Genomic DNA, 26368 nt, shown 5'->3' with positions numbered 1-26368 from the left:
CTGAGGTTTCAGGGACTTACCTACGAAAACGATGTCCGATTTTCACCCTCAGTTTTGATTTTCCTCTCGCGCGGTGCCGTCTTGTGAGCCATTTACTACTTGTAAGATCAACTCCTTTTCCGAGAGCCTGTCTGTCTTCATCGGGCTTTCCTTTCCATGTACCCTCTTGTCCCTGTCTTAAACTATCTTGCCAAATCCATCCCACCAAAATACCCTCCTCTTCCTTTTTGAGTACCGGCCCCCTGGCCCAAGTTCTCACTCATTCCCTCCTAACGCCTCACGCGTTCTTTGTCACTTGTCATTTCCGATCTGAAATTCTTCCCGGGTGAATATTCAGATTTAGCCAGAAATGAATGCTCGCGCACTGCCTGCCAGGTGCTGTGCTAGGCACCGTCCACGTATTCTGCCTCTCTTACTCTCCAAAATGACCGGCCGGTCAGTGCTTCAGAGTGCCCGTTTTACAGATGAGAACACCGAGGCCCGGTGAGTCAAACACTTTGCTCAGGGTCACGCATGCGCTGCCCATTCTGCCGCAGCCAGGCTCCTGTGCGTTATGGTAAAGGCCGCGGTTCAGGTTCTGGGGTTTGAGGAGCGTCGCGCACCCGCCTCGGGAGGAAGCGGGCCAGGCCTTGGAATGCAGGCAGTGGAGGGTGATGTGTCCAGGGTGTGGAAGAAATCCCCGCAGCTTGTGGCCCGGGGTAGCTGTGGCAGGAGGCTGGCAGAGACCTGCACGGGGAGGGAGCAGGGAGAGACCGCAGCCCCGGGGCCCTTTACCCTGTCGCCTGGGGTGGCGGGAGATCTCAGCTTTTGTGTTTGACCCTGAGCCAAACTGGGGCTCTCCAGTCCCCCCACGAGGGGGGGGGCGGATTCTAACACTTCTAACAGGCCAGAGAGCTCCAGCTGTGTCCCCACCTCAGCCTGCTGTGTCCTCCCCTCCCAAAGCCTCTCACCTGGCAGGTGGTTTTGTCTGTGAGCTGGAGCTTTGCCCTGGGGAGTTCCCACCCCGTCCAACGGTGGTCCCCCGGCCACTGACGAAAGGGCCACACGATTTTCCTTCGAGTCTCCGGGCTCCTTCTCCATCCTCATTTGCTGGCGTTTCCTTCCTATGATTTCAAATGCATCATCCCACAGGGCGCGGGGTACATTTCCTCTCCATTTGCTTCTAGACATTAAAGCTTCGATGTGTGCGTAGGGCGGTAAAAGTTTCCATTTTTCTGACTGTGAAAACTTTTCTGTGCCGCTGTTCCTGGTTCATGTTGTGTTTCTCCCCCTCCCTCCTCCGTTTCCCTGCCTGCTCCTTCTCCCCCACCCCACCCCACCCCACCCCAATTCTCTTCTTTTCTTTGAACAAGAGTTCCTTCAGGTGAGTATCCTCTCCAAGACTTGAATTTGCCATCTTTATTTAGAACGGGCTTCATGCTCTCCCTCCCCTGGCCACCGAACGTGCCTTGTACTCAGTAGCAGGACAGTGAGTGTTCCTTTCCCTCCTCCTCGTGGCTCCGTCCACGTTAGGCATTGATCTGTGACAGCCGGTGGAATCCTCTGGGCTCGGAGTGCCTGTCCCCTGTCAGGTGAGCAGAAAGGGGCCTTGGGAGGGTGCTGGGGTCTGGATGCCTCCATCGTGTTCTTTGGATCATCGAGCATGGTTCTGTAGAGACGCCATGCAAAAAGGGATGGGCTCAAATCTCCTTTCTGTGTGCCTTAAGCTCTTCAGACAAAGATCTATAGAAACGGGCATTTGTGATGTTATTCACGGGCAGCAGCTTTAAACAGACCGCCCCGATTCGAAAATAACGCAAGCGTCCCCCGAATGTGGCCAGTAACCCCTCCTTTGTGTATCGAGGTGTGCGTCGGGTCAAGGAAGAAGGCAGACACGAGGACCCTGGAGCCCCTTCCGACCCAGGCGAGTGGGCTCTTCAGGGGCTCTGGCAGCTGACCTCTTTCACTCTCTGGAGTGCCTTCTCTGTGTCCGGGGGGCTAATTCCTAACGCAGTCCTTCCGATGCCTCATTGCCCCAGGCTGGAAGCAGGGGCTGACCAGGGGGCCCTGAGGTTAGGGATTATTGCTAGAAGCAGGAAGCGTTTAATGGTTTTTATGTACTTTTAGTTGGAAGAGGAAAGGCTGGACCTTCCTTGCAAGAGAGGCAGAAAATCAGTGTGAGTGTTTGGCCCATTTTGTCTTCAGGAGGGAAACCAGAGCCCTCAGAGGGGCACCAGTGGCCCCATCTTGAGATGACTTCGCCGCCCAAACAAGGGAGCATTTCTTACACGTCTTGAGTCAGAGTGATTGATGTGTGCGGTCGTGCCTGGCTTGTGAGGCTGGTAGCAGGAGCTACCGCCCTGTGGTCGTGTTGACGCTATTTTGGGGGCTGTTTTTTAAGTCAGACGCTACTTTGAAAATCAACAGCGTAGTAGATAAGAAATACATAAGGATGGGGCGCCTGGGTGGCGCAGTTGGTTAAGCGTCTGACTTCAGCCAGGTCACGATCTCGCGGTCCGTGGGTTCGAGCCCCGCGTCAGGCTCTGGGCTGATGGCTCGGAGCCTGGAGCCTGTTTCTGATTCTGTGTCTCCCTCTCTCTCTGCCCCTCCCCCGTTCATGCTCTGTCTCTCTCTGTCCCAAAAAAATAAATAAACGTTGAAAAAAAAAATTAAAAAAAAAAAAAAAAAAGAAATACATAAGGATAGAGAAGAACTGGGTAATCTATCTCCTTTCCTCCCTTAGAGAGTTTATACATCTCTCTTCTCATAGTCGTAGGCTATTTGTAAAAATCCATCGGGTGTCCATTAAAAAGAAACCTGTAGGGGCACCTTGGGGGCTCAGTTGGTTGAGGCGTCTGACTTCGGCTCAGGTCATGATCTCACAATTTGTGGGATCGAGCTCTGCACTGAGCTCTGTGCTGACAGCTCGGGGCCCGGAGCCTGCTTCCGATTCTGTGTCTCCCTCTCTCTCTGTCCCTCCCTCGCTCATGCTCTGTCTCTCTCTGTCTCAAAAATCAACAAACATTAAAAAAAAAGAAACCTGTGACATTTTGAAAGCAGAGTTTCTAAAGGCCACAGTCATGATTACAACCCAATAAAAATTACAAATAGTATAAGGCTAACCACCCCCAATCGTGACTATTTAGAAATTAAACATACATTCCTAGATAATTACCTGATCAAGGAGGGAATCAAAAGGGAGATTGCAAGGTGTCTAAAAAGTGAAAAGGAGAACACTTTATACCAAGCCCTACGAAGCCATAGCAAAAGAGGTGTCCAGAGGAAAATATGTAGCCCGAAATGGTTTCATTATTAAAGGAGGTGGAAAATAAAGACGATAACAAAGTGATCATTTTAAGCAGTTTGGAAACAGTACAACAGATTAAGCCAAGAGGAAACAGAAGCCTAAATTTAATGCCATAGAAAATGAACGGCAGGGGCACCTGGGTGGCTCAGACGGTAAAGCGGCCGACTTCAGCTCAGGTCATGATCTCGTGGTCTGTGAGTTCGAGCCCCACGTCGGGCTCTGTGCTGACAGGTCAGAGCCTGGAGCCTGTTTCAGATTCTGTGTCTCCCTCTCTCTCTGACCTTCCCCTGTTCATGTTTTGTCTCTGTCTCAAAAATAAATAAATGTTAAAAAAAACCAAAAAACAAAACAGAATGAATAGTTTAAAAAAAAGAAAATGAACGGCAGCATGAGGAAGGAATATAAATTTAAATGCCGGTCTTGGGAAGCACTAAATAAACACAGAGGCTTACCACGTATGATCCGAGAGAGGTGTCTGAGCAAATGTCCGCACCTTGACGGAACGGAATATGAGGTAGCCATGACCTTTATTTTCAGAGCATTTGTGAGAGCATCGAATAAAATGCTTATGTCAAGGGAAAAATGCAGAATCAAAAATGTCGTCATTGAATATGTCAATGCCATGTCCCCTCTCCCTCTTACCCCCCACTCGTGAAGAAAATGAAGTCCGGAAAGAGTACGTCATCCTAGCACAGTGGGAACGAGGTGTCGAACACGCGAGAACCTTGAGAGCATTGCGCTAACTGGAAGAAGCCGGTCCCCAAAGACGTGGACCAGAGGGTTCCATTGTTGCGAAACTTGCACAGTCAGCAAATCTGCAAAGTCGGAAAGTAAATTAGTGGCTGGGGGGGGGGGGAGGGGTGGGGATTGAGGAGTGACAGCTAAAGGGTGTGAGGTTTCTTTTGGGGGCGATGAAAATGTTCTGCAGTTGATCGTGCGACGTTTGCACCACACTGACTAGATGTGTGCTTTAAGTGGGTGAATGGCATGGCATGTGAATACTATCTTAGGCTGCCAAAAAAAAAAAAAAAAAAAATCACGGTGGTCATCTTGGGGCATGGGAAAAGCAGTGATTTTCCTATGGTTTTTCCACCCTCTTCTGTAATTTCCAGGTTTCCCAGATTTAAGTCTGCATTACTTGGGCAATGGAAGTATTGATAAACTACAAAAACACTTTAAAGGGAGAATGTTAACAATTGGCCTTTTGGCAAAAAAGGGCAATGTTGGGAAAGCTGCTAGCCCGCCCTCCGAGAAGGTGAGGGGAGGTCTTGGAATCCTCAGATCTGGAGACTAGTTGCCACGGGTCATGGAATTGCCAGCTGCCGTCCCATGCGTTAAGTGGTGCAGGGCTGTTCTTCTGGAAGTCAAGGAAAATAAACCATCGTTTGTCTGAGCTCTCTTGGCGGGGGTGGGGGGGGGGCAGGATCACCTCTCAGGGAAAAGCCGGGGGTCTGGGAAGCCAGGGATGACGAAGAGCCAGTTTCTAGTAAAATATCCTAAGAGGTGTCAGACTCTGCTATCTGAGCGCTAAATTAGGGAAAGCTGTTGCTTATCTAACTTCCTGTAAACGCCCGGCCGTAGCTGCGGCTGAGAGCCGCCCTCTCCTCTTTGCTGAGCGGGGGATCCACGGCCCCTTCAAGCGGTCGACCTCTGCCTTTGGGCTTCGTGCACAGGGTCAGCCTCTTTAACTGACACTGAGATGCCCTTTTAAACAGCAGCCTCCGTCGTCCTCTCTAAAGATGGGAAACTCGTACGCCGGCCAGCTGAAGACGACGCGGTTCGAAGAGGTCTTGCACAACTCCATCGAGGCTTCGCTGCGGTCCAACAGCCTGGTGCCCAGGCCCGTCTTCTCCCAGTTGTATCTAGAAGCCGAACAGCAGCTCTCCACGCTAGAAGGTAGGAGATGCCCTCGCGTCTGTCCTGTGTTGTGTGCAGCTTCTGTTGCAACAGAGCTGCAAACGCTTTCCTCCCCTGTGTGCAAAATGTTGAGTCTGGCGGAAAAGAACTATTAGAAAAAGTTGCGCGTACACTTGGACTTGGCTGAAAACAAACCAACCAACCAAACAATGATAAAGTTTCAGCTGGAAAGTTACAAGCAATCAAATTTTTCACTGGCTAATGGGAGGGAGGAAGAGGGCGGGGGAGGAGTATCCTGGAGTGGTTGTTACTTAGGCTCTCATCAGAAAGTCACTTGGTAAGTTTGAAATTTTAACATGCTTTGGCCCTCAGTGGTCTTTTTTTTTCTCTCTGCCTCGGGACTCACGGCCGTATCTTTGCAAACTAGTCTGGGTAGTTTTTGTGATGGCAGATGCCAGAGCCCTCTAGAAACTTCGAAAAGCCAGGAAAACACACCCTGATGAATGGAACGTGTGCCAGAAATAAATGCACAAATCATACTCAGGGATGGGGACAACTTTAGGGTTTACTTATTTATCCGGAGAATAAAATGGTTCTGTTTCTCAGTCTTTGAGTTGTATCTTTAATAGCCATGTATTTTCATGGCAGAAGCAACCCCACGGCAATCCATAGGGTGAGACCCTTACTCTTACGGAAGTCCTTTTGGTCAGTTTATGCCTTCTGCTCGAAGACTCAACTTAGATACCGAAGGGGAAAAGGACTGTCGTTTACAACAAAAATGAGCCAATTAAGAAAGCACGCAGCCTGCCAGGTCCCCTGGATTGGGGTGGTCACGACGTGTGTGGGTCAGTATCAGTGTGCGTGTGCATGCGTGTGTGTGTGTGTGTGTGTGTGTGTGTGTTGACAGGGTGTGGGGATGGCTGGCCAGGAGGGTTGCACGTGAGGGGAAAATGAGGCACAGAGTTGCTTGTGTAGTGCCTGATAGTTCTTATTCTGACAGGGAGGCGCTCCCTGGGTCAATCTTTGAAACATCTTACAACATTAACCTTGCAAATAGCAACAGTAAGGACCTGAGAGAGGGTCTGGGAGAAGCTGGGCTGGGCTCAAAAGCACCAACTAGGGAAACGGCGAATTGTCTGCGTGTGCGTGTCCTCCTGGAGGGGAAGCGTGGCTGCAACACGGTGGGGAGATGAGAACTCACTGGAGGGTCCCGGCTGTGTTTTTGGCCGGCTCAAGGACTTCCGTGAGGCATACACACGTTCAAAGGGTCATCCTTAACCGTTAACGGCCTTCCGTATCGAAAGGCTGCGTTGCTAATGATAAATTGACGATGGTCACGACAACTTAGTTTGCCTGGCATCCTGAAATCTACAAAGCGCGTTCACCTCCACCGTCTAACGTGATTAAATCCCACGGTTTGGGAAGATGGGCGCTGGGGTTGCCTGCAGTGTTGAAGGAGAGCCCGAGTCTCACAGTTGAACGCTTAACTCTGGCAGCTCTTTGATGAAGAGGGGGCAGATAGGGGGTTAAGTAGACGGGGAGGGGGGGTGGAGATGCTCACCTGGGGAGAGACAGGAGGTTCCCCAGGCAGCTTTTCCTTATGCCCCAGATCTCCACGGACTACCTGGGAGGCTGCATCTCGGACATTCTGACTTCTTAGGATGTCCTCCCCTGCTGATAGGGCACTGGGCATGGGACACTTTGCAGAGACAGCTTTGAGCCTTATGCTCCTCCCGGGCCTCCCGTGTTGAGGGCTGGGGGCCGGCTGTAGTGGGCTTGCTTGTTCAGCCCAAATGTTGAATGAAAACCAGAGCAGACCCTCCAGCTTTCCCTGTTTGTCCCGCAAACAGAATAGAGAAATCCTCCCAAGGTGCAGGGGCCTGGGGGGGGGGGGGGGGGTGTAGGGGGAGGGGGAGCTGGTGGGAAGGGGAAGACACTCTTTTTAGTTTGCTGGGTATCACAATAAACTGAGCGCACAGCTCTGCCCCTGGTTTCTGCATCATAAAACCTGGCGTAGACGGCCTGTGCTGGTGACACCTTGTTTTATAGTCTGTGTGTCTGTCTCTCCCCCTGGGTCTCTTATTACTGTCCTTCCTCAGACAATTACATTAAAGATGGTTTTTATGACCAGGGTGCCGGTATACTAAACAGCCCTCGATCTGTTAACGTTTTCTGTATTTGTGAAGGTGATGCAGCAGGGGCCTTTGTGACTTTGTTCCCCGGCGTAGAGGTCTTACCACTTCCTCCCAGGGGAAAACCCTTTTATTACGTGTTGTTTGCTGTTTTTAGAGAGAGAGCAAACAGAACAGATACCAGCATTTTGAGGTAAGTATTAATTTGTTAAACAAGACGCAGGTAATTCTTGGGATCCCACCCACTCAAAATGTCCTACGGCTTCTTGCCACAGAAAGATGCAATGAGGTAGGAACATTACAGTGAATAACAACCCCCATGCTCTGCAGAGTGAAGGTGGTGCAGTCGCATTTCTGGATTCCAGGGTTTCCAGCGTGAAGGTCCTAAGGTCCCCATCCTGTTGGTTTTGTCTGTCTGAGGCCGTGTGAATGCCCTCCTCCCTCCCTCCTCCTGCCGGGAGACCTTGGCCAGCAGTCTGGTCTGGTCTGTTCCCGGCTACAAGCTTCCTCGCCCTCGCTGCTGCCCGACTGATCCCATCAAAGGCCCCGGGATGTCTGCTATAGACCTTTGACCCTTGAGGGCGGCTTTCTTATCTGCTGGATTTTGAGCTCTTTCTTTGACTCTCGGAGGCTTAAAATGCCCTGCTTTCATTCTTTCTGAGAGTCTGAATTCCTGTTCTTTTTGGCTTAGCAGAATAATGTGCACACAGACATTCCTGGGTGCCCGAGCGCTCCAGTGGCTCTGACTTTCTCGCCCCCTTTCACTCACTTGGTTGGTGTCTTGGCCGTCCCCTCTGGGAGCCCCCCCCCCCACCCCCTTCCCGGGGGGTACTGGCTCAAAGAGCAGATGTGATTGTGCAGGAGAGCCTTCTGTGACTCCCTCTCCTCTGGTGGTTACAGGACAGTCCCAGCCCCCCCACGGGGTCCTGTGTTGCATTGCGGGCGCCTGTGGTCTGGGCGGGACTCTGTCCCTCCTGCTAAAGCCACTCCAGACCTGCATTTAATGGCAGGAAGGAAGCATCTGAAGGAGGCTCCGGAGTTTATCCCCACCCCCCTTGTGCACTTCCTGGGTAATCTTTTTACAGTCTTCCTGCCGCCTCTGTGTACTCCAGGCCCAGAAAGACAGAGACCCCAGGAATCTTCACTTCCTGCTCTGACCTACCCAAGGTCACGGGCCCAGGCTGGCTTACGGTGTTCACTTTCTTTCGCCTCTTGTCCCACGGGCGCCTTTTAAAATGGTGGCCACCATGAAGATATGTTCCCAGTACCCTGTGCTGATTCAATCACATCAGGAATATTCTGTGCAACTCTGAGGGCTGCGTTTCCCCCTGCATAGACTACAACAGCTCAAAGTGCCCCTATGTAAACACCTCCTTTTAAAGATGCGGGATCTGGGGGCTCCTGGGTGGCTCAGGTGGTTGAGCATCAGGCCCTCGATTTCAGCTCAGGTCATCATCTCAAGGTTCATGGGTTCGAGCCCTGTGTCGGGTGCCACAGTGCCCCTCTCACTCTGCTCCTCCCCTGCTCTCTCTCGCTTTCTCTCTCTTTCTTTCAAAAATAAATATTAGAAAAAAATAGAAAAGTTGCAGGATCTTTTTTTTTTTAATTTTTTTTAACATTTATTTATTTTTGAGACAGAGACAGAGCGTGAACAGGGGAGGGGCAGAGAGAGAGGGAGACACAGAATCAGAAGCAGGCTCCAGGCTCTGAGCCGTCAGCACAGAGCCTGACGCGGGGCTCAAACTCACCGACCGTGAGATCGTGACCTGAGCCGAAGTTGGACGCTTAACCGACTGAGCCACCCAGGCGCCACGAAAAGTTGCAGGATCTAATGCACAGAGAGGTTAAGTCACTTTCCTGTGGCCACACAGACCATGGAAGGCCCAAGTTCTAGTACTTGGGCAGTTCCCAGCTCTGCCTCTCTCCACGGCACATGACTTCGTCATTAAACTAGAACCACCGGGTGGACAGAGGGTGTGAGAGCCAAGGAAGAGGAGGTTGGAGAAATGGAGAAAACAGGAGACAGAGAAATAAAAAAGAAGAAACAATGGTCTCCCAGCCCGGCCTATTTAAGAATGCTGGGAGTGACCCTGTCCCACGAAGACATGTTCATGCCGTTTGTTAAATGACATTTAAACGTGGACAAGTTGAGAAAGATTTTTAACCCCAAATTTCTGTTAAAAAAGTCAGGACTATTCTTGCGTAGCCTTGGAAATTCACGAACATGACCCCCCCTTCTCTAGCCGAGCTGGGTAAAGACGGCGTGCTCGCATCGGCTGGACAGGTGTTTTCTGGGTGCTTCTCTGCATGAGCATTTTACGGGGTGCCCAGAATACCGAGACAGAGAAGGGCAAGGACCCCACAATCTAGGAGCTGAGAGTCTGGGGAATGACAATAAGCTGTTCCATTGCCCAGGTAGAGTGCCCACGGTGAGATTCCCGTGGCCCATTGCTGGCTCTCCTGGCCAGTTTTGTGTTTTCCGTGACTCCTAAAATGCTATTTCACTTGAAAAAAAAAAAAAACAAAACAACTGGGGCGCCTGAGTGGCTCAGTCGGTTAAGCGGCTGACTTCGGCTCAGGTCACGATCTTGCGGTCCGTGAGTTCGAGCCCCGCGTCGGGCTCTGTGCTGACAGCTCAGAGCCTGGAGCCTCTTTCAGATTCCTGTGTCTCCCTCTCTCTGACCCTCCCCCGTTCATGCTCTGTCTCTCCCTGTCTCAAAAATAAATAAAACGTTAAAAAAAAATAAAAAATAAATAAAAAAAAGAAGAAAACAACAACAAAAAAAGAAACTTTCCTGAAGTCGCAACCTGCCTGGCGCTGTTCTGGAATGGTGCCTTGCGTGTATGTGACAAATTTGGGTGCGTGTTTTCAGAAATGCCTCTGCGTCCCCTTTTCCTTTGGGGATGAAGAAAAAGGTACCGTTCGTATTCTGTAGAGGCAACTCATGCCACGTTTTCTGTTCTTAACTAACCGGTGCAGTCAGTCGCTAGAACATCGGCGCGGGCAGCAGACCCAGCTGGGAACAGGCCAGCTGTGCTGCTTATCGGGTCTCTGAAGAGCGGCAGACCGATCCCTGGGCCTCGCTAGGCCTCAGTGTGCTCACCTGCAAAATGGTCTAGATCTTAATCTGTGGTACCTCCCACAGAAATATTTTTGGAGTGCCTACCAGGTACCAGGCTTCGTGCACCGTTCTTCTCCACCGGTTACCGCGTGTTGACCCCTGTGCGTGTGCAGACAGGCACAGCTCTCGTGGATGGGGAGAGAGGTGAACCCGGATTCGAGGTCGCGAGGCCAGGCTTGGAGCCCGAGTCTGTGACCTGGGGAGAGTCCCCTGACCTCAGCTGGCCCCTCCAGCAAAGACGGGGGATGACGCCCGACCTTGGGGTGTGTCTGTCGGGACGGGCTGGCTGTTCGGTGGCCGAGACTTGCGGACTAGCTGCTTCTGCCTGACGCCTCGCTCCCCTTTGCCCCTTCCAGGTGGAGGCCGAGGGGACAATGAGGACGAGGAAGAAGAGGGGGAAGGGGCGCTGGAGCCCAGCGGTCCCCCGAATCCCTACCAGATGCACCCTCCGCCCGAAGGCTGCTGCACCACAGACGGTGAGCCCGCAGAGTGCGTGACCCTGGCCCCTGGCAGGTGATAGCGGGCGTACCCTCCCTCACCCAGCAGCGTTGGCTGTACCTCACCGTGGCCGTCAGGCTCTCTCTCACCCCTCAGCACTCCCTGGACAGCCTCAACTTCACCAACGGGTTTGGGTCCAACAGTTCATTTTGCTACGTTGGCTGTTTGAAAACTAGAACGTGCCTCTCAATTCGGGTCGGCTGGCGCTGCACGTTTAGCTCAGACCAATACGCGGAAACCATCTTTCTCCTTTATCGCACTTTATGGTTGAAAACGACAGACCTGTGGTCTCTCAGGAACCCCGTAGGGTCGGTGACTCGCTCCCGTCGCGCTGTTGAGGGACCGAGGCACAGGGATGCCCGATGCTTCATCTGGTCGTAAGAGCTCGCGCTCTGCACGCGGAGACACTCGGAGCAAACCCCCCGCTCTCCCACTCTCTAGCCCAACAGCCTGTCTGAGTGGCGTATGTTCATCTGTCACCACACCAGGCGGATGGTTTAGTGAGTGAATTAATTATTGCCCCTCCCAACTCTGGAAGTTTGGAGATAAAAGATACTCTCGGATATTGGAGGTAGTTAGGTAAGCAGACCCTTCGTCCACGACGTGGGAAGTGCTAGCAGGGTGAGGTGGGCGACCAGGGGTGCCTGGGAGCCCACGAAAGGTTGCTGACACAGGTCGAGAGTTTAGGGAAGGCTTCCTGGAGGAGGTGGCCCATCGTCTGGGGTTTGGAGGATTGGCAGGAGTCTGTGAGAGGGTCGGGGGAAGCTGGGACATTCCAGACAGAAGAACGGCATGGGCAGAGGCTCAGAATGGGGAGCGTGGAGCCCATGTGGGGAGCTGCCAGCAGTTTAGGTAGGAGTCTGAGGTGTGGCTGGGCAGGGCTCGGTGCGGGGATCATGTGGGGTGTAGAGGCCCCGTGTGTGGGGCTGGACGTGACCTTGTGCGGGATGGCGGCGGGGGAGGCAGGCAGCCCTCGCTGGGGCTGCTGCTCTGGGGTGAGGGACACCAGCACAGTGGCCCTTCATGAGGGGGCCTTCTCATGTCCACCTAATGAAACAAAACAGCGAGCTCTCCAGTGGTCATCACGGTGATTTTCAAAGAATTTCCAAGTAAACGCAGTAATGGTGTCCATAGCCCGTCTTCCTCCAGTTCTTCATTTAAAAAATATTTTTTTTTATTGTTTATTCACTTTTGAGAGAGAGAGAGAGCGCGCATGGGGGAGGGGCAGAGAGAGAGGGAGACACAGAATCCGAAGCAGGCTCCAGGCTCCGAGCTGCCAGCACGGAGCCCGACGCGGGGCTCGAACTCACGGACCGCGAGATCGTGACCTGAGCCGAAGTCAGACGCTCAACCGACTGAGCCCCCCCAGGCACCCCTCCTTCAGCTCTTCAGAAGGCTGGGCCCAGGCCGCGTAGGTGGAAGGCCTGCTTCCCTAAGACGATGGAGGGGAGCCACCCCGACCTGGGTCGGACCTGCCTCCACCCTGGCCCTCCTCTCTGCGGCTCTCAGCAAATCACGTAACCTCTTCGGAGCCTCGATTTCCGTGTCTTCAGACTGGCAGCTGGAACACTTCCCCACAGGTGATCAAGTGACAGCTTTGCAGAGCTTATCCCGGCCCAGGGCCTGGTCCACCGTGGGCACTGGCTCTGTGCCTTCTGGCCTCCCCACCCCTCAGGGCCCCTTTGTGGCCCTCCCGCCGGGGGCACGGTGTTGTCGATGGCGAAGCAGGTGCGTGCGGGAGGAGTCCATTGACGGTACTGTACTGTAGGGTTTTGCAGGGGAGGCCTTGGGACCATCAGGCCACGTTAGCTGTCACTGCCTCTGTCGGTAACTAAGGATGGAACGGACACGGGATGGGGCTGGATGTGCCCAGAGACCTTGCGAAGGGCCTGTCCAAATAAGTCTCAGCTGTTTCTATTTCCAGATGCCTCGGGACATGTATTTCGTAAATTTTTTAAAAAAGTTTTTAGGAATTTATTTTGAGAGAGCAAGTGTGGGCGGGAGAGACGCAGAGAGAAAGAGAGAGAATCCCAAGCAGGCTCCGCACTGTCAGTGTAGAGCCTGATGCGGGGCTCGAACTCACGAACCGTGAAATCATGACCTGAGCCGAAATCGAGAGTCGGACGCTTAACTGAGTCACCCAGGCACCCCTGGACACTTATTTTTTGAATGGGAAGTCTATTTAAAAGCTCTAAGATACAGAATGGCCAAAAGGGTATGGAGTGAAAGCCTCCTTGATGGTCAGTGTCCTTGTGTCCCGTCCCCAGAGATGGCCAGTGTTACCAGGCTCTTGCTCCCTGTTTGTGACATTTGTCTTTTCCTCATACGAGTAAGGAACACCGGGCGTAAAGAATATCAAATTGCTCACAATCTCTTATGGATTTATCTCGTGTACATTCTAATTGACCATCACGTGCCTACACTTTTTCCTGGTGAGTTTCATCTGTACGTCAACGTGTATCATATGGTGACACCATCGTCATAAAAATAATTAGCGTGTGGTGAGTGGCCTCAGTCAGTAGGGTCCTAATCTTACCTCTTAGAACTAGTTTGAAAGTCAGCCACATCCAGAGGTGAGCTTTGTTCCCGACGAGACCTGGAACGCTGTCCTCCCTTTGCCCACGCGGAGCCCGGGTCTGCGGAGGCCCCTGGGCAGCGTGTGTGAGTCTCGTCCGTTCCTCCCAGGGTTCTGCCAGGCGGGGAAGGACCTGCGTCTCGTCTCCATTTCCAGTGAGCCCATAGACGTCCCTGCAGGCTTTCTCCTCGTGGGGGCCAAGTCCCCCAGCCTGCCAGACCATCTCCTGGTGTGTGCCGTGGACAAAAGGTTCTTGCCGGATGACAATGGGCACAACGCTCTTCTTGGTAAGTCCTTTCTTTGCCCTTCCCTGTGGCTCCATCCGCATGGGGGACAGGGACAAGAGAGGCCATGGGGGGTGGGGGACAGGCCGCCTTTGGGGGCTCTTGATCAGTGCATCCTACCGCCCCGTTTGTTTTTCAGTAGGCTATTTCCGTGTGAAGTGGAACGTAAATGAGATTTATCCTGAGATGTGGCTGACCTCCTATAGAAAGCCCATCATTTAGTACTGTCTTGTGCATATGTTCATCAAGCCTTTTCTAAGCACCTGCCTGTGTCAAGAATAGGATATGGGCCTTGTGCTCGATGCTTTCAGAGGGCATCAGACCTGAGGCGGTGGGAGAACAGGGCTGAGTGTGTGTCCCTGCTTGCGGAACATTCATAGCCTTCTCCAGAAAGTGGGGAGCGATTCCTGCACGTGCCCTGGCCCCTTCACCTGGTCCGGTGTCTCCCGTGGAGGAGAATCAGGCAGGCAGAAGGGCTGGTAATGATCTGGTCCAGACGTAGCGTCAGGAAGAGTCTTCGCGCTGTTGAACACTTAAATTTCATGCTCGATACACCCCCCCCCCCCAAAAGCTGAGTAGGTAAATGCACGCCAGTGGGTATTTATTGAGCACATTTTAGGAATGAGACACTATGCCAAGGACCCGAGAGGGGAGGAGGGGAAGAGGGGAGAGCAAGGATTGACCCGCAGAAGACGAATAGTTCCTGCCACGAGGAGACAGTGACTCTGGGTAAATGCTGAATCAAGGTAGGTGAATGTGGGCTGGACAGACAGACACAGCTCTGGGATGGTGACGAGAGAGAGAGAGAGAGAGAAAGAGAGAGAGAGAGAGAGAGAGAGAGAGAAGGTTCTGGCCAACTCTGTCTCTCTAGGCAGGAGGGGCTTATTATAACTAGTTCTCGAGAACAAGAGTAATCCCGGGAAATTCACTCTACCAAAGGAGCTCACGGAGTCCTTCCGTCTCGGATTTAATTTGCTCGTCGAGGCCACTCAGGATGAAACGTGCTGGTAAGACCGTGCCAGTGACTTGGCCAGCGTTTGATCTGGCGGCAGCCGCGGCTTGGGCTGAATTCCACCACTTAGTGACTGTAAAGGAATTGCGAGGGCAGTAAATCAAGGAGGTTCTGTGTCTTGAAACGTGGGGACAAGAATCTTTGAGTTCATTCACCGCCAGCCCCTAACAGCTTTGGCTCCTCAGGTGGCGAGTGCAGAGGAAGTGGGGGCTTTGTTAATTGCTCGCCAAAAAGCCATCGGAGGTGGGTTACGAGGGCTGGTCGGTAATAACCGACGCTTTCTTCTTTTAAAATAACTTTATGCTCTCAGCTTGCACACTTAACACTGTGTAGGTTTCCTGCAATTAACCCTGATGGCTGTGCGGGACAAGGTAGGCCTACAGCCCTCCGGGGGCCTGGGCTCCACGCTTTTTAGTGACCTATAAAACGGAAGCTGTGGAATATCTTGGGGGAAGCAATGGCTTTAGCTCCTAATTTATAACCGCCCCCCCCCCCCCCTTCCAATTTATAACGAAAGAAATCTTGTTTTAGTGACTTGGGATCAACAGAGGGATTTTGTCTGAGAAGCTGAAAGATGAAAATCTAGATGTGTGTTTCCATTTTTTGACGACGGGAATTCCTCTCGATTGGCTGATCACTGAGGCAGGAGACGACCTCCAGCTAGAATGTCCTTTTCTATCGGGGTGTAAATGAGTCCTATGTTCACGCAGCATTTGTGGAATGTGTACCCCGTGTCGAAGGTGGACCTTCAGTTCAGCCCAGGGCCCCAGAGTCAAGTCCAACCTGGTCCTTCCCTGGGAGCTTGCCAGCTGGTGGGAAAGCTCGGCCAGACGGGGACTTTCTAACACATCTCTGGGCGGCACGTGAGAGCTGAGGGTTAAAGTGCCGAGGGGGTACCGAAGGGCACACAGAGCCCAGTGACGGGAACAGTGTCTCAGGGTGTGGTGTGTGAGCTGGGCCCTGAAAAACCAGTGGCATTTTGCAAGTCAGAGAACAATAGCACCTGCACGCTAATGGCAGCCACTTTACTAAGCACTTATCGTGTTCTAGAAACTGTTGTAAATAGGTTATCAGTGTACCGGTGGGTACGTTATTATCTAGCATTTGTGTATGAGGTAGCAAAGGCACAGAGAGGTTAACTGACTTGCTCAGGGTCGTAAATGGCAGGTCCTGAATTTGAGCCCAGGTGCTCTGGCCCTGGCCCTCCTACTCCGGGGAACGGGTGCCCTCAGGAAGAGGGGGAACCGTGTGCGTGAAGGAACATGGTGTGCTGGAATGAAGGAGAGGAGGCTGGGAGTGGGGGCTGCTTGGGCCCCGCCTGGGCAAGGCTGCCATTCCTGGGAAGTCATTTTTCAAATAATAGTATAACGTGTCTGTCTTGTGTCTTTAACAATTACTAACACATGGCCAGTCTTGTTTCACCCACGACTCCTTCTCGAACTTCTGGATTGTTGGGGAAGCAAACCCCAGACGTGTCGTTTCACCTGTAAACGTTTCCGTGTGTATCTCTAAACAATAAGGGCTCTTTGTTAGAGTTCCTATACCATCATCGTATCTACAAAATTTAACAGTAATGCCATAATATTACCCAATAGCCAGTGTGTTCAAATTTTGTCTTACAGTTTTGGTTTTGTTTTGATGGATGTTTTGTTTGAATCAACATCCAACCAAGATTGTCCCAAAGCATTTGGCTGACCTGTCGCTAATTCTGTCTTCATGCATAGGTCCCTCCTTCCTAGTTGTCCCTTATAGTTTTTATTTTTGGAAATGTTCAAAGAAGGTGATTTCTGTGTTTGTTTGTTTGTTTATGTTTATTTATCTTTGAGAAAGAGCGAGAGAGAGAGACACAGAATCCGAAGCAGGTTCCAGGCTCCGAGCTGTCAGCACAGAGCCTGGCACGGGGCTCGAACTCACAGCGAGATCATGACCTGAGCCGAAGTTGGACGCCTAACCGACTGAGCCGCCCCTGATTGCTGTGTTGTTAACTTGCAGTGTAGAATGATCTCTTAGAGGTCACATGAATAACCGATTTCTGCCCCCTTCTTCCAAAGGGACAATTAGGGGCAGGGGAAGTGGCCGTGAGCCTCTTGCAGGATTCCGGGGGTCTTGTTGGTTATGTGGCAAGAATGCACCACCAGCCAGCCTTGAGGTTGGTCCCATCTTCTTGTGTCCATCACCCCCATCCCGTTTCTGTCTCATCTGAAGCCTGACGCGGCTCTTAAGGCTTTCCCTGTGCCTCTGGCTGCTGCCTGGTACACGCTGGCCTGTGTCCCCCTTCCCGGGCACACGCGGGAGAATTGCAAAGGGAGGTGCGCTTTGGAGTCCTCCAGAGGCCCACCTTCAGAGACGCAAGGAGAAAGTAGATCCCTTGCGTACTTTAGTCGGAACGTGGCCAGAATACCGAGGCTGGGGGCCACGGACGTGTTTTTTCCTCGTTCGCCGTTAGGCTCTATTTACCTCCACAACGAGGATCGTGGCAGAAACAACAGCAGTCAAATACAAAGTGGAAAAGGAGGAAGTTGCCCATCACCCCCAAGTGAACCTCCATTGTACTTTGCCCATTTTCTTCTCTGTGCACCATCCAGGCGGGGCATTTGAAATGGTTTTCACAGCTTGTATTTCACAAGCGTGGACATAAGGCTCGATTTTGGTTTTTCTGCTTCACTTGCTGCAATGCCCAAGGACGATGCTCCTTTTATCGGCGCCGTTCGCTTTCAGGGAACAGGAGGGCAGGGCCTGCCTGTGATGACTCCGCCCTTAAAAGGAGCACGGAGCCCCTCTCAAGGTCTGACCTCGGCTTCAGGGTCCAATTTAAGCCCTGCCTCGCCAGGAGGTCTTTCCATGGAAGGGGGAGCACGTGTGGGCACCAGTTCGGGGTGTGCGTGTGCAACACCACCCGGGGTGCCAAACGCGGCTTGGCCGGGCCTGAGGGGAAACTCGATAGTGCCGCCCCCGTGTGGTCAAGAAAGACTGGTTTTTCTGGAATAGTTCCTGGGGGGGTGGTAACCTCGAAGGAACCGTTTCTCTGCACTCTGGATATTTATGCCGGAGAGTTTGAGGATTCAGGACAGGCTTTCTAGGCCTGTCTTCTAAAGAGAGTATCATCCTGGGGCTCCTGGGTGGCTCAGTCGGTTGAGCGTCTGACTTCGGCTCAGGTCATGATCTTGTAGTCTGTGGGTTCGAGCCCGCGTCGGGCTCTGTGCTGATGGCTCGGAGCCTGGAGCCTGCTTCAGATGCTGTGTCTCCTTCTCTCTCTGCCCCCCTCACCCCCGCCCCATCTCACACTCTGTCTCTCTCTCCTTCAAAAATAAATAAACATAAAAAAGAAAAAAATTAAAGAGAGTATCATCCTGGTCCTTGTCCTGATTATCTCCCTGGTCCTGAGGCAGATTTCCAAAGAGAACGGCTCATTTTATTCTTCCTCATGAAATTTTTTACTGCCGTTGAGACGACTTCTGGGAAAATTAGAATTGCCTCACATGTTCAGCTAGGGGTGGCTTAAACCATTTCCCCTGTCTCCAGGGACCAGTTGGTCAGCCGTCCTGTGGTCCCGAGTCACCTCTTAGAAGAGCAGTCCGTATTTGCTGCAGCTTGCAGCTAGCTCCCCAAATAGTTACCAGGCAGACCCAGGCCTTCCGCCTTCGGAACCACGAGAAGGCCTTCCCAATGGCCTGTGGTCCCATCCCTCCATCTGAAAGGGCGCAGTGGTCCCACCGCCCACATTTGTCACAGATCAAAGGCCTGTGGTCCATGTAGCTGTCTCTGGATGGCAGCAGGGCCCTGGCAGGGTGCTTTCCGCACACCTTGGTCTTGTAGTTCTGTTTCTCGTTCATTCATCTTTTCTAAATTTTTTTTTTAACCTTTATTTATTTTTGAGACAGAGACAGAGCATGAATGGGGGAGGGGCAGAGAGAGAGGGAGACACAGAATCAGAAGCAGGCTCCAGGCTCCAAGCCATCAGCCCAGAGCCCGACGCGGGGCTCGAACCCACGGACCGCGAGATCGTGACCTGAGCTGAAGTCGGACGCTTAACCAACTGAGCCACCCAGGCGCCCCACATCCATCTTTTCAACACTTGGGGTCAGAATCCCTTCCAGAGAGCTTGGGAGGTTTCTCAGGGCCTTGTTTTTTTGTTTTTGTTTTTGTTTTTTTTCCCCCCATTTCATTATTTACTTATTTATCTTTTACGTCCAAGTTAGTTAGCATATCGTGCAATAATGATTTCAGGAGTAGATTCCAGTGATTCATCCCCGATGTGTACCCAGCGCTCCTCCCTTAATGCCCCTTGCCCATTCAGCCCATCCCCCCCCCCCCCACAACTTGTGCAGCCACCCTCAGTTTGTTCTTTGTGTTTTCAAGAGTCCCCCTCCTTGTTTTTAGAATCTTTTCCCATCCGTTTTGTATCTTACATTGCACATATGGGTGAAGTCATATGACCTTTGTGTTTCTCTAATTTCGCTGAGCATAATCCCCTCTAGTTCCATCCAGTATTCTTAAATGGCAGCTGAGCTGCGTTTGTCTTCAGAGATCCAGGTTGGAGACAAAGGAGGAAATAAAAACATTAGATTGTTATTTCAAAGGAGGTGCAGAAATCCTGATATGTTCACGTTGATAGTCAGCCTGTTTCGCCTCTCCTTCCCTTCTGATATCTACCGTCTATGATGTGCTGGACGCTGGTCTGTGCACAGACACTTAACATGTACAGACACAACCCACCCCTACGTGCAGTCACCCCATGACGCTGGTCCTTTAGAGCGAGGGAATAGCTATGGGGGAAAAAGATGCGAATTTCAATGACTAAACACTGAAAAAGAGGTTACGGTGGTTCTCTGTTCAATATGAAGAGCTGTAGGGGAGGACAGGGAGCTTCAGCCCTTCGGGTCAAGGGAAGCCCCGAAGAAGTGGACGTTTGAGTTGGGCATTGAGTGGCAGGGACACATGCAACACGCAGGTGGGACTCAAGGGAGGAAGAGTGTGAGCCTGGAGGCATGTGGGCGGTGGGAGTGGGCGGGCGGGTCCGCTCGGGGATTGGGCACAGCAGAGCGAGGGACCGGGGCGAAGGCTGGAGCTATGGGGGGTGGGTAGCATTTGGGGTGGCCTTGAATGCCACGCTTGTGAGTCTCCACCCCATTCGCCTGCTGGGCTGGCGTGCCACACCGTCTACCTCCACTGGGGAATATTCCGTGACCTCTCCGGTCCCCAGCCCTCCCCAAAGAAGGATTCGTGTCCCAAGGGGCCGGGTGTTGTGTCAGTTAAGCTGAGTGACCTTGTCTGGAGGACGGTAAAAGGGCCAGCATCTCGCTGGCTCTCTGTGCGTGTTAGTTCCTTTCCTGTCCCTTTAAGAACAAGGAAATAGCCCAGTGCCTGGCATCTCTTCGATACTTTGTCTGTTTGCTCTGGTGCAGAGAGAACAGGATTCTGGAAGTTTAAACTGAACCTGTCCCTGTCCTGTGGCTAGACCAAGAGATCTGTCCCTATTTCTAAGGCCTTTTAAGGAGGATTAAATGTGCTTAAAATAGATCAGAAAATCCAGTGAGTGTCTGTACTGTAGGTGCCTTATTTCTCTGCAGAGATGTTTTGAACCTTCACGAACACGTTGCTTTGAACATTAGCCAGAGGCCTCAGGAATACCCTGTTTGAAAGCAGGGCTCACACACCGAGCCACGTGGCCCTCATGGGCTGAGTCAAAGTGACCTTTGGAAACTTGTCGGCCAGAGAATATGATGAAACAGATCAGTCTCCGCTTTAGGGTCTTTCCTGCCAAGAAACCAGACGCCCCAGTGGGTGAAGCAAGGTCCCCAGGAAGGTCTTCCTGAGATGGTGGGTGTAGACCAGAGAAGCTAGGCCAGTCGTCACATTTGTCCCATGTTAACCCGCAGTTGCACTGAGTGTGGTTTGAATGGACTTTATAGCTTGTAAAGGTCTCTTTATCCCTATTCGCTGGATTTTCATGGTTCCTAAGAGGTCGTTTTGTCATCGGGCGACCCTTCTGGAGCCTCACAGCTGGTGGGAACCTCCGTCCGTCCCCAGAAAGGCCCATTCCGGCCTCGGCTGCAGGATGCCAATGTTGTGACAGCCACACTGGGGCAGCGGGTCTCCGTTCCGCTGGTTGCCAAACACTTCCAGCGCCCACACCCCACCCGCCCCGTGGAGTTCTCTTTGTTTCTTGCAGCGACTCATGGGATCAGGATGGAGTTTGGGGCTCCTGGGAGGTCGTCAGTGGTCTGATGGCTTTGAGATTCTGTGACCGGTCAGCACTGAAGGAGATGGGGGTGTACCACTTCCTGCAGGCACTTGATCAGTGTAGACGGTTGAATGCAATAGTCTCATCTTGTAATGTTTGCTGTGTGTATAGGCTTTAAAATCTGTACCCCCCCCCCCCCCCCCCCGGCAAGTTCAGTCTTCCAAGCTTCAGGGCCTCCTCCATGACTAAGTCTTCTTGGGCCTCCTCCTGTTCAAGTCAAGGTCATCTCAACCCTTGGACCAACATAAGGTGCCAGGGACCCTTGCCCCGTGGAATTTTCGGGTTCGTGGCACAGGATGGGAGTATTTAGAATTTCCACAAAGTCTGCGTTATTTGACGAGTATGTTGGAGGTAAGTTGGAGACCTTCGTGGTGGTTTCCCTCCCCCAGGTTTCTCTGGGAATTGCGTTGGCTGTGGAAAGAAAGGCTTCTGCTACTTCACAGAATTCTCTAATCACATAAATCTCAAGTTGACCACTCAGCCCAAGAAGCAGAAACACTTGAAGTATTACCTGGTCCGCAACGCACAAGGGACTCTAACCAAAGGACCTCTCATCTGTTGGAAAGGCTCAGGTGAGCAGTTCGGCTTTGAGCAGGGTTGGAGGGGTGAACGGGGGCCCTCCAAGAGGGCCCAGGTGCCTGTCAGCCGGACTTCGAGGAGCGCCCAGGCTCCATGGGCACAATTGCAGGCAGAAGGTCAGCCCCGTGAAATCAAAGCGCTGCTTTGCATTATGGGTAAACATTTGTAGTGCCAGCCTAATTGTGTGGGACGTTTAAAAGTTTGCAGGGGGCTACACCATCCTGTGTCTTCTTGTGGCAAGCGTTTGGGACAGAGGTTCTCAACCCGGGGTGATTCTGTCCCCCATCGTGACTGGAGAGCGCTACTGCCATCTGGTGGATGGAGGCCAGAGATGCTGCTAAACATCCATCAGCACACAGGATAGCCCTTTCTGTCCCCCCTGCCCCCCGCCCCGTACCCCAACCCACAAAGAACGATCAAGCCTAAATAATCAGCGGTGCCGAGGTTGAGAAACTCTGATTTAGAGAAATAATGGCTCGGATGATACCCGTCCTCTCTCTGCCCCGAACCCTGTGAAGGCCAGCATCGTAGAAGTCACTGGGCTTCCCTCCTCCCTCCTGTCTCCCGGATCACCCATGGCTAAGTCAACTATGGAGAGAAGAGGGTGGGGGGCAGTGGATTTTCAGAGGCCCAGCCTTGGATGGCCCCTGAGAGGCCCCCACTCAGCCAGCTGTGCAGGGACATGTCCTAGGAGGGATCTCCACGAGAACCTTGTCTGGGTTGGTTCATCTCTGGTCACCTGGCCTCTCCTGGCCAGCCTCTGTGAATAGAAGGAAGGGGCTTCAGGAAGGGCTGGCTCAGGGCCTTCCTCCCCCACCCCTACTCCTTTTCTTACTCGACTCAGTAAACATCTCTTGAGCTCCTGGTACCGAGAATTAGTAGTACAAAGTGGTGCTTCTGCTGTGGGACCCAGGAAGAGTCTTTGATCACGTGCGGTGACCAAGCACCTCACAGGCTAGATGCAATTCCTGGGAGGGAATCTTTCCAGCAGAGGGTGGCTTTCAGGACAGGGGGCTCTCAGCTCTTTCTCTGCCTCTGAGTAATAATCTGTTCTTTCCTTGGGCTTGAAGGGCAGCGATGGGGGTGACTCATTCGTGTCCTCTGTTTTTCTCTTTGTCCCAAATGCTCAGGGTTGCTCCCCCTCCTGATAATCAGAGCTGCCCCTCGGACGGATCCCCCTGCCCTTGGCACGGAGCCGTGGGGGTTATCGCACCCCCCCCTCCCCCAGCTACGCTGAGGCAAGGCTGGCATGGCATTGGCGCCGTTTTGGTTATCTAGGTGTCTGGCTCTCTTGGGGGACAGCCTCCAGTCTAGGAAGGCCTCGCGTGACCGGGGTGGTGGGGGGGAGTTGGTTTTCATGCACGCGTCTTGCCCCCTTAGAGTTCAGAAGCCGGCCGACCTCCGCCAGTGCCTGTTCCAGCTCACTCTTCCCACCAGCGGAGAGCTCCGGGCCTCTGGCCACCTTCTCCAGCGAGCCCGTTCCCGGAGCCAGCCCGAGCGTCCCCCTGGGAGCCCAGCAGGCAGGTGAGGCGACCGAGAAGCACAAAGGAGCTAAACCCACAAGCCTGGCAGCTTGAGGGTGCAGCCCAAGCGATCTTCTTGTTTCTTTTTGTAAAGTGTGTTTATTTTTGAGAGTGTGGTGGGGGGTGGGGGGCAGAGAGAGAGAGAGAGAGAGAGAGAGAGAGAGAGAGAGAGAGAATCCCAAGCAGGCTCCGTGCTGTCAGCGCAGAGCCGGAACGGGGGCTCGATCTCATGAACTGTGAGATCACAACCTGAGCCGAGATCAAGAGCTGGATGAGTAACCGACTGAGCCACCCAGGTGCCCCTGCAGCCAAACGTTTTTCAAGATAAATAAAAAGCGTGCTTTGTACATCATCTTTGCCTACAAAGCCTTAGCATTTTATCTTGAATTTGTAGTAGTTTCTGGCACAGAATGCTGTGTTATGTTTAAAAAAAATTTTTTTTTAATTTATTTTTGAGAAGGAGCAGGAGAGGAGCAGAGAGAGGGGGACAGAGGATCCCACGCAGGCTCTGCGCTGACGGCACAGGGCCCGATGCGGGTCTTGAACTCACAAACTGTGAGGTCATGACCTGAGTCTAAGTCGGACGCTTCACTGACTGAGCCACCCAGGTGCCCCCGCATGCTGTGTTTTTAACTTGAAAAGATGTCCTCTGTTGCTGTCTGCTACGTAATATGATCCCCTTATCGGTGGTGTGGTGAATTGGGGTCCCTCAGCACCCCCCCAGTTTGCAGTGGGGAGCCCGCAAGGGGCAGGTGACACGATGCGCCATCTACCGTGTGCTCAGGATCCCACAAGTCTGGGCATGTGCCTCCTTGAGTCCTAACAGCCTCCCTGCAAGCAGGCTTGGGTTTCCCCGCGGTACTTCTGGGGAACCCGAGGCTCAGCTGCGTGCCTGGGGTCTCCCGGGCAGTTGGAGGTGAAGTCAAGATTTGACAAGCAGGGGTTTCTGGGTCGTGTGCTTGGCATTTTGCCATCCTGAACGGACCTTTGAGCATGGTCGCCGTTGACTCCAGCAGCCTTCTCAAGGGCTTGGGAGGCTTGGCTGTTTTCGTTCTCCGGCCCACGAGGTCTGTAGAGGGGCCTAGCGAGGGGAGTCGGTGCCCTGGCTCCCACGAAGAGGCCACGCCAGGGTTGGGAACTGTGCCCTCCCACCGAGGCCCCGGGCCTCCCTCTCTGCATGCCGTCTGCTCCTGTCCTCACCGCGCCCGGGCCCCCAGGAACTTCTGCTACCATGGCGGCTGGGGAGCCCTTGGCCTTTGCCATCGGAATAGCTGGGTGTAAGTTTCCAGCACTGATAGCCTCTGGCTGGGCGATTCGGGGCAACTGATTTCAACTCTTGGCGTCTCTGTTTCCTCGCCTGTAAAGCTGGAGCAGATCTTTTCTAATTTGCAGGGTGATTGCAAGAGTTAAGTATGGTGCCAATAGCAAGTACTCAGCGCTCACTACCTGCCAGGCACTGTTCGGCACACTTCTTTGAAATCCTGGCTTTCTCCCAGTGGCTCTGTTATTGTCCCCTTTTGTAGCTGAGAGAGCTGAAGCATAAGGGGTTCAGAAGGTTAAGTGAGGTCACTCGGCCCCGGGGGGCAACCGAGCAGGGGATTCAGACCCAGGGCAGTGGGCTTCAGAACTGTGCCCCTAAGCCCCTCACCGTGCCACCTCACCCACAAGAAAGGTTTTGTGCTGCCCCCGACTCTGGAGGGCCTTCCAGACCACGCTGGCTGATGTGAGCATGTAAGCAGTGAGCCTCACAAGACCAGAACCCACAATTTCCCCCGGCATTATCCTCAGACCTGGGGAGCCCCAGGGCCCTGGGTGACTGCGTGCCCTACAACTGTCCTGAGCGTGTTTGGTGCAAACCAGAGCCTGGGGGGTGAGGGTATGGGAGAAGGGAGGCGGATCAGCCTCGGGTGCACTCCTGGGATGCAGGGGCCCCACTAGCCACTCCTGTCTCCCTGGTCCTTCACTGACCCGGGCTGTGCGCTCTCTGGAGCAGGAGTGTGTGTGCATGGGTGTGTGTCCTCAGTGGGCAGAACCACTTGTCGGCTAGTTGGTAAAAATGGAAGAGAAGTAATTTCCTGCTAAGCGGGGCTCCTATGAACTCACTCTGTGCTTCCCCTTTTCTCTCTCTCTGCTGCCAGGACCAGCCTCAGAGCACCCCTCACTTGCTACGGCGGTGGGTCCAGCTGTTTTCAATGGCAAAGATTCTCCGAAGCACCAACAGCTGGTGAAGAACGACCTATCGGCCATGCCACGGCCCTCGGCATTAGGTAGCATCGCCTGTCCTGGGGGGGGGGGGGGGGTCTTGCTTTTTTCTAGGCCAGGCTGTTGTGGGGGTTGTGGGCGCCACCGTACTGGGGCCACTGAGCCTCACGGAGTGGGTGTGGCATGGAGAGAGAGTCAGGACAGGCCGGCAGGTGCCTCCCGGGTCGGTGGGGCTGTGCCCAGGCCCTGGTGTGGGTGGGGCCGTGGCTTCATCCACCGACTTGGGTGATGGGTATATGGCAAGAAGCAGTGGGAGCCCCTTGTGAGGTGGGCGGCCAGTCTTGTGGGCTACACGTCAGGAGGGCTGTGAAGTCCTGGAGAAATTGGGGGCAGTGTGGTGTCATGGGAAAAACATGGGCTCCAAAATCAGATAAATACGAATTTGAAACTCAACTCTGTCTCTTATTGGTCGGGGGGATCTTGGACAAGCCTTCTGGCTAAATTGTTCCCTCATCTGGAGATCAGAATTCTGCATTCAGGGCAGCTGAGAGGGTCAGGTGAGGTGCTGTATGGAGATTCAGACACCTCTGGCAGCTCACTGAGTGACCATGCCCCCCTCGGCATCATCACTGAGCTCCTTTGCAGGGAGGACTTCCTGGAGGAGGTGACAGTTGAGCTGCACCTTAGAGCTGGGGAAGCGTGAGAGGCGGTGAGGGAGGAAGCTCAGAAGAGGATGAAGAGGTGCACGAAGGGGTTATACAGACCGTCTGCTGGAGTAGAGGCCGTGGAGCCTCTGACTCCGAGCTCAGTGCTCGCCCCTCTGGGCTCTCAGGAGCCATTTAGTAAGCCAGGGTTACCTCTCTCCCCCTCCTCCCTGCAGGTAGCTGAGTGGATTTTGGCATCCAAGACTGTCCAACTGGAAGAGCCTGTAGTAACTCTCTGCTCCCACATTCTGTTTGGTAGAGAAGGGAAGTGAAGCCCAGAGAGGCAGCCCAGGCCTAGAGGCCAGGCTTCCCTGCTTCTGTTACATGGCCGGCAGAGGACATCCCTGGTA

General features: G+C 53.1%; 1 protein-coding gene across 7 annotated transcripts in view; it reads left to right on the top strand.

Annotated features, from left to right (window-relative positions):
* GREB1 (growth regulating estrogen receptor binding 1) overlaps window positions 1-26368 on the top strand; it is a 95355-nt gene that overhangs the window by 13682 nt on the left and 55305 nt on the right. For 5 of the 7 annotated variants that reach the window (XM_047854058.1, XM_047854055.1, XM_047854056.1 and 2 more), the window contains exons 2-7: window positions 5002-5182; window positions 10754-10873; window positions 13581-13757; window positions 21400-21582; window positions 22970-23113; window positions 25251-25379. In XM_047854058.1, the coding sequence (XP_047710014.1) occupies window positions 5026-5182; window positions 10754-10873; window positions 13581-13757; window positions 21400-21582; window positions 22970-23113; window positions 25251-25379 (910 nt within the window). In that variant the 5' untranslated portion in view covers window positions 5002-5025. Of the gene's footprint in view, window positions 1-4947; window positions 5183-10059; window positions 10661-10753; window positions 10874-13580; window positions 13758-21399; window positions 21583-22969; window positions 23114-25250; window positions 25380-26368 lie in introns of those variants that run through there. The other 2 variants (XM_047854057.1, XM_047854060.1) reach the window with 2 other exon arrangements.

This window comes from Prionailurus viverrinus, chromosome A3 (assembly GCF_022837055.1).
Source record: "Prionailurus viverrinus isolate Anna chromosome A3, UM_Priviv_1.0, whole genome shotgun sequence".
NCBI lineage: Eukaryota > Metazoa > Chordata > Mammalia > Carnivora > Felidae > Prionailurus > Prionailurus viverrinus.
This window is presented reverse-complemented; position numbering and strand designations above follow the sequence as displayed.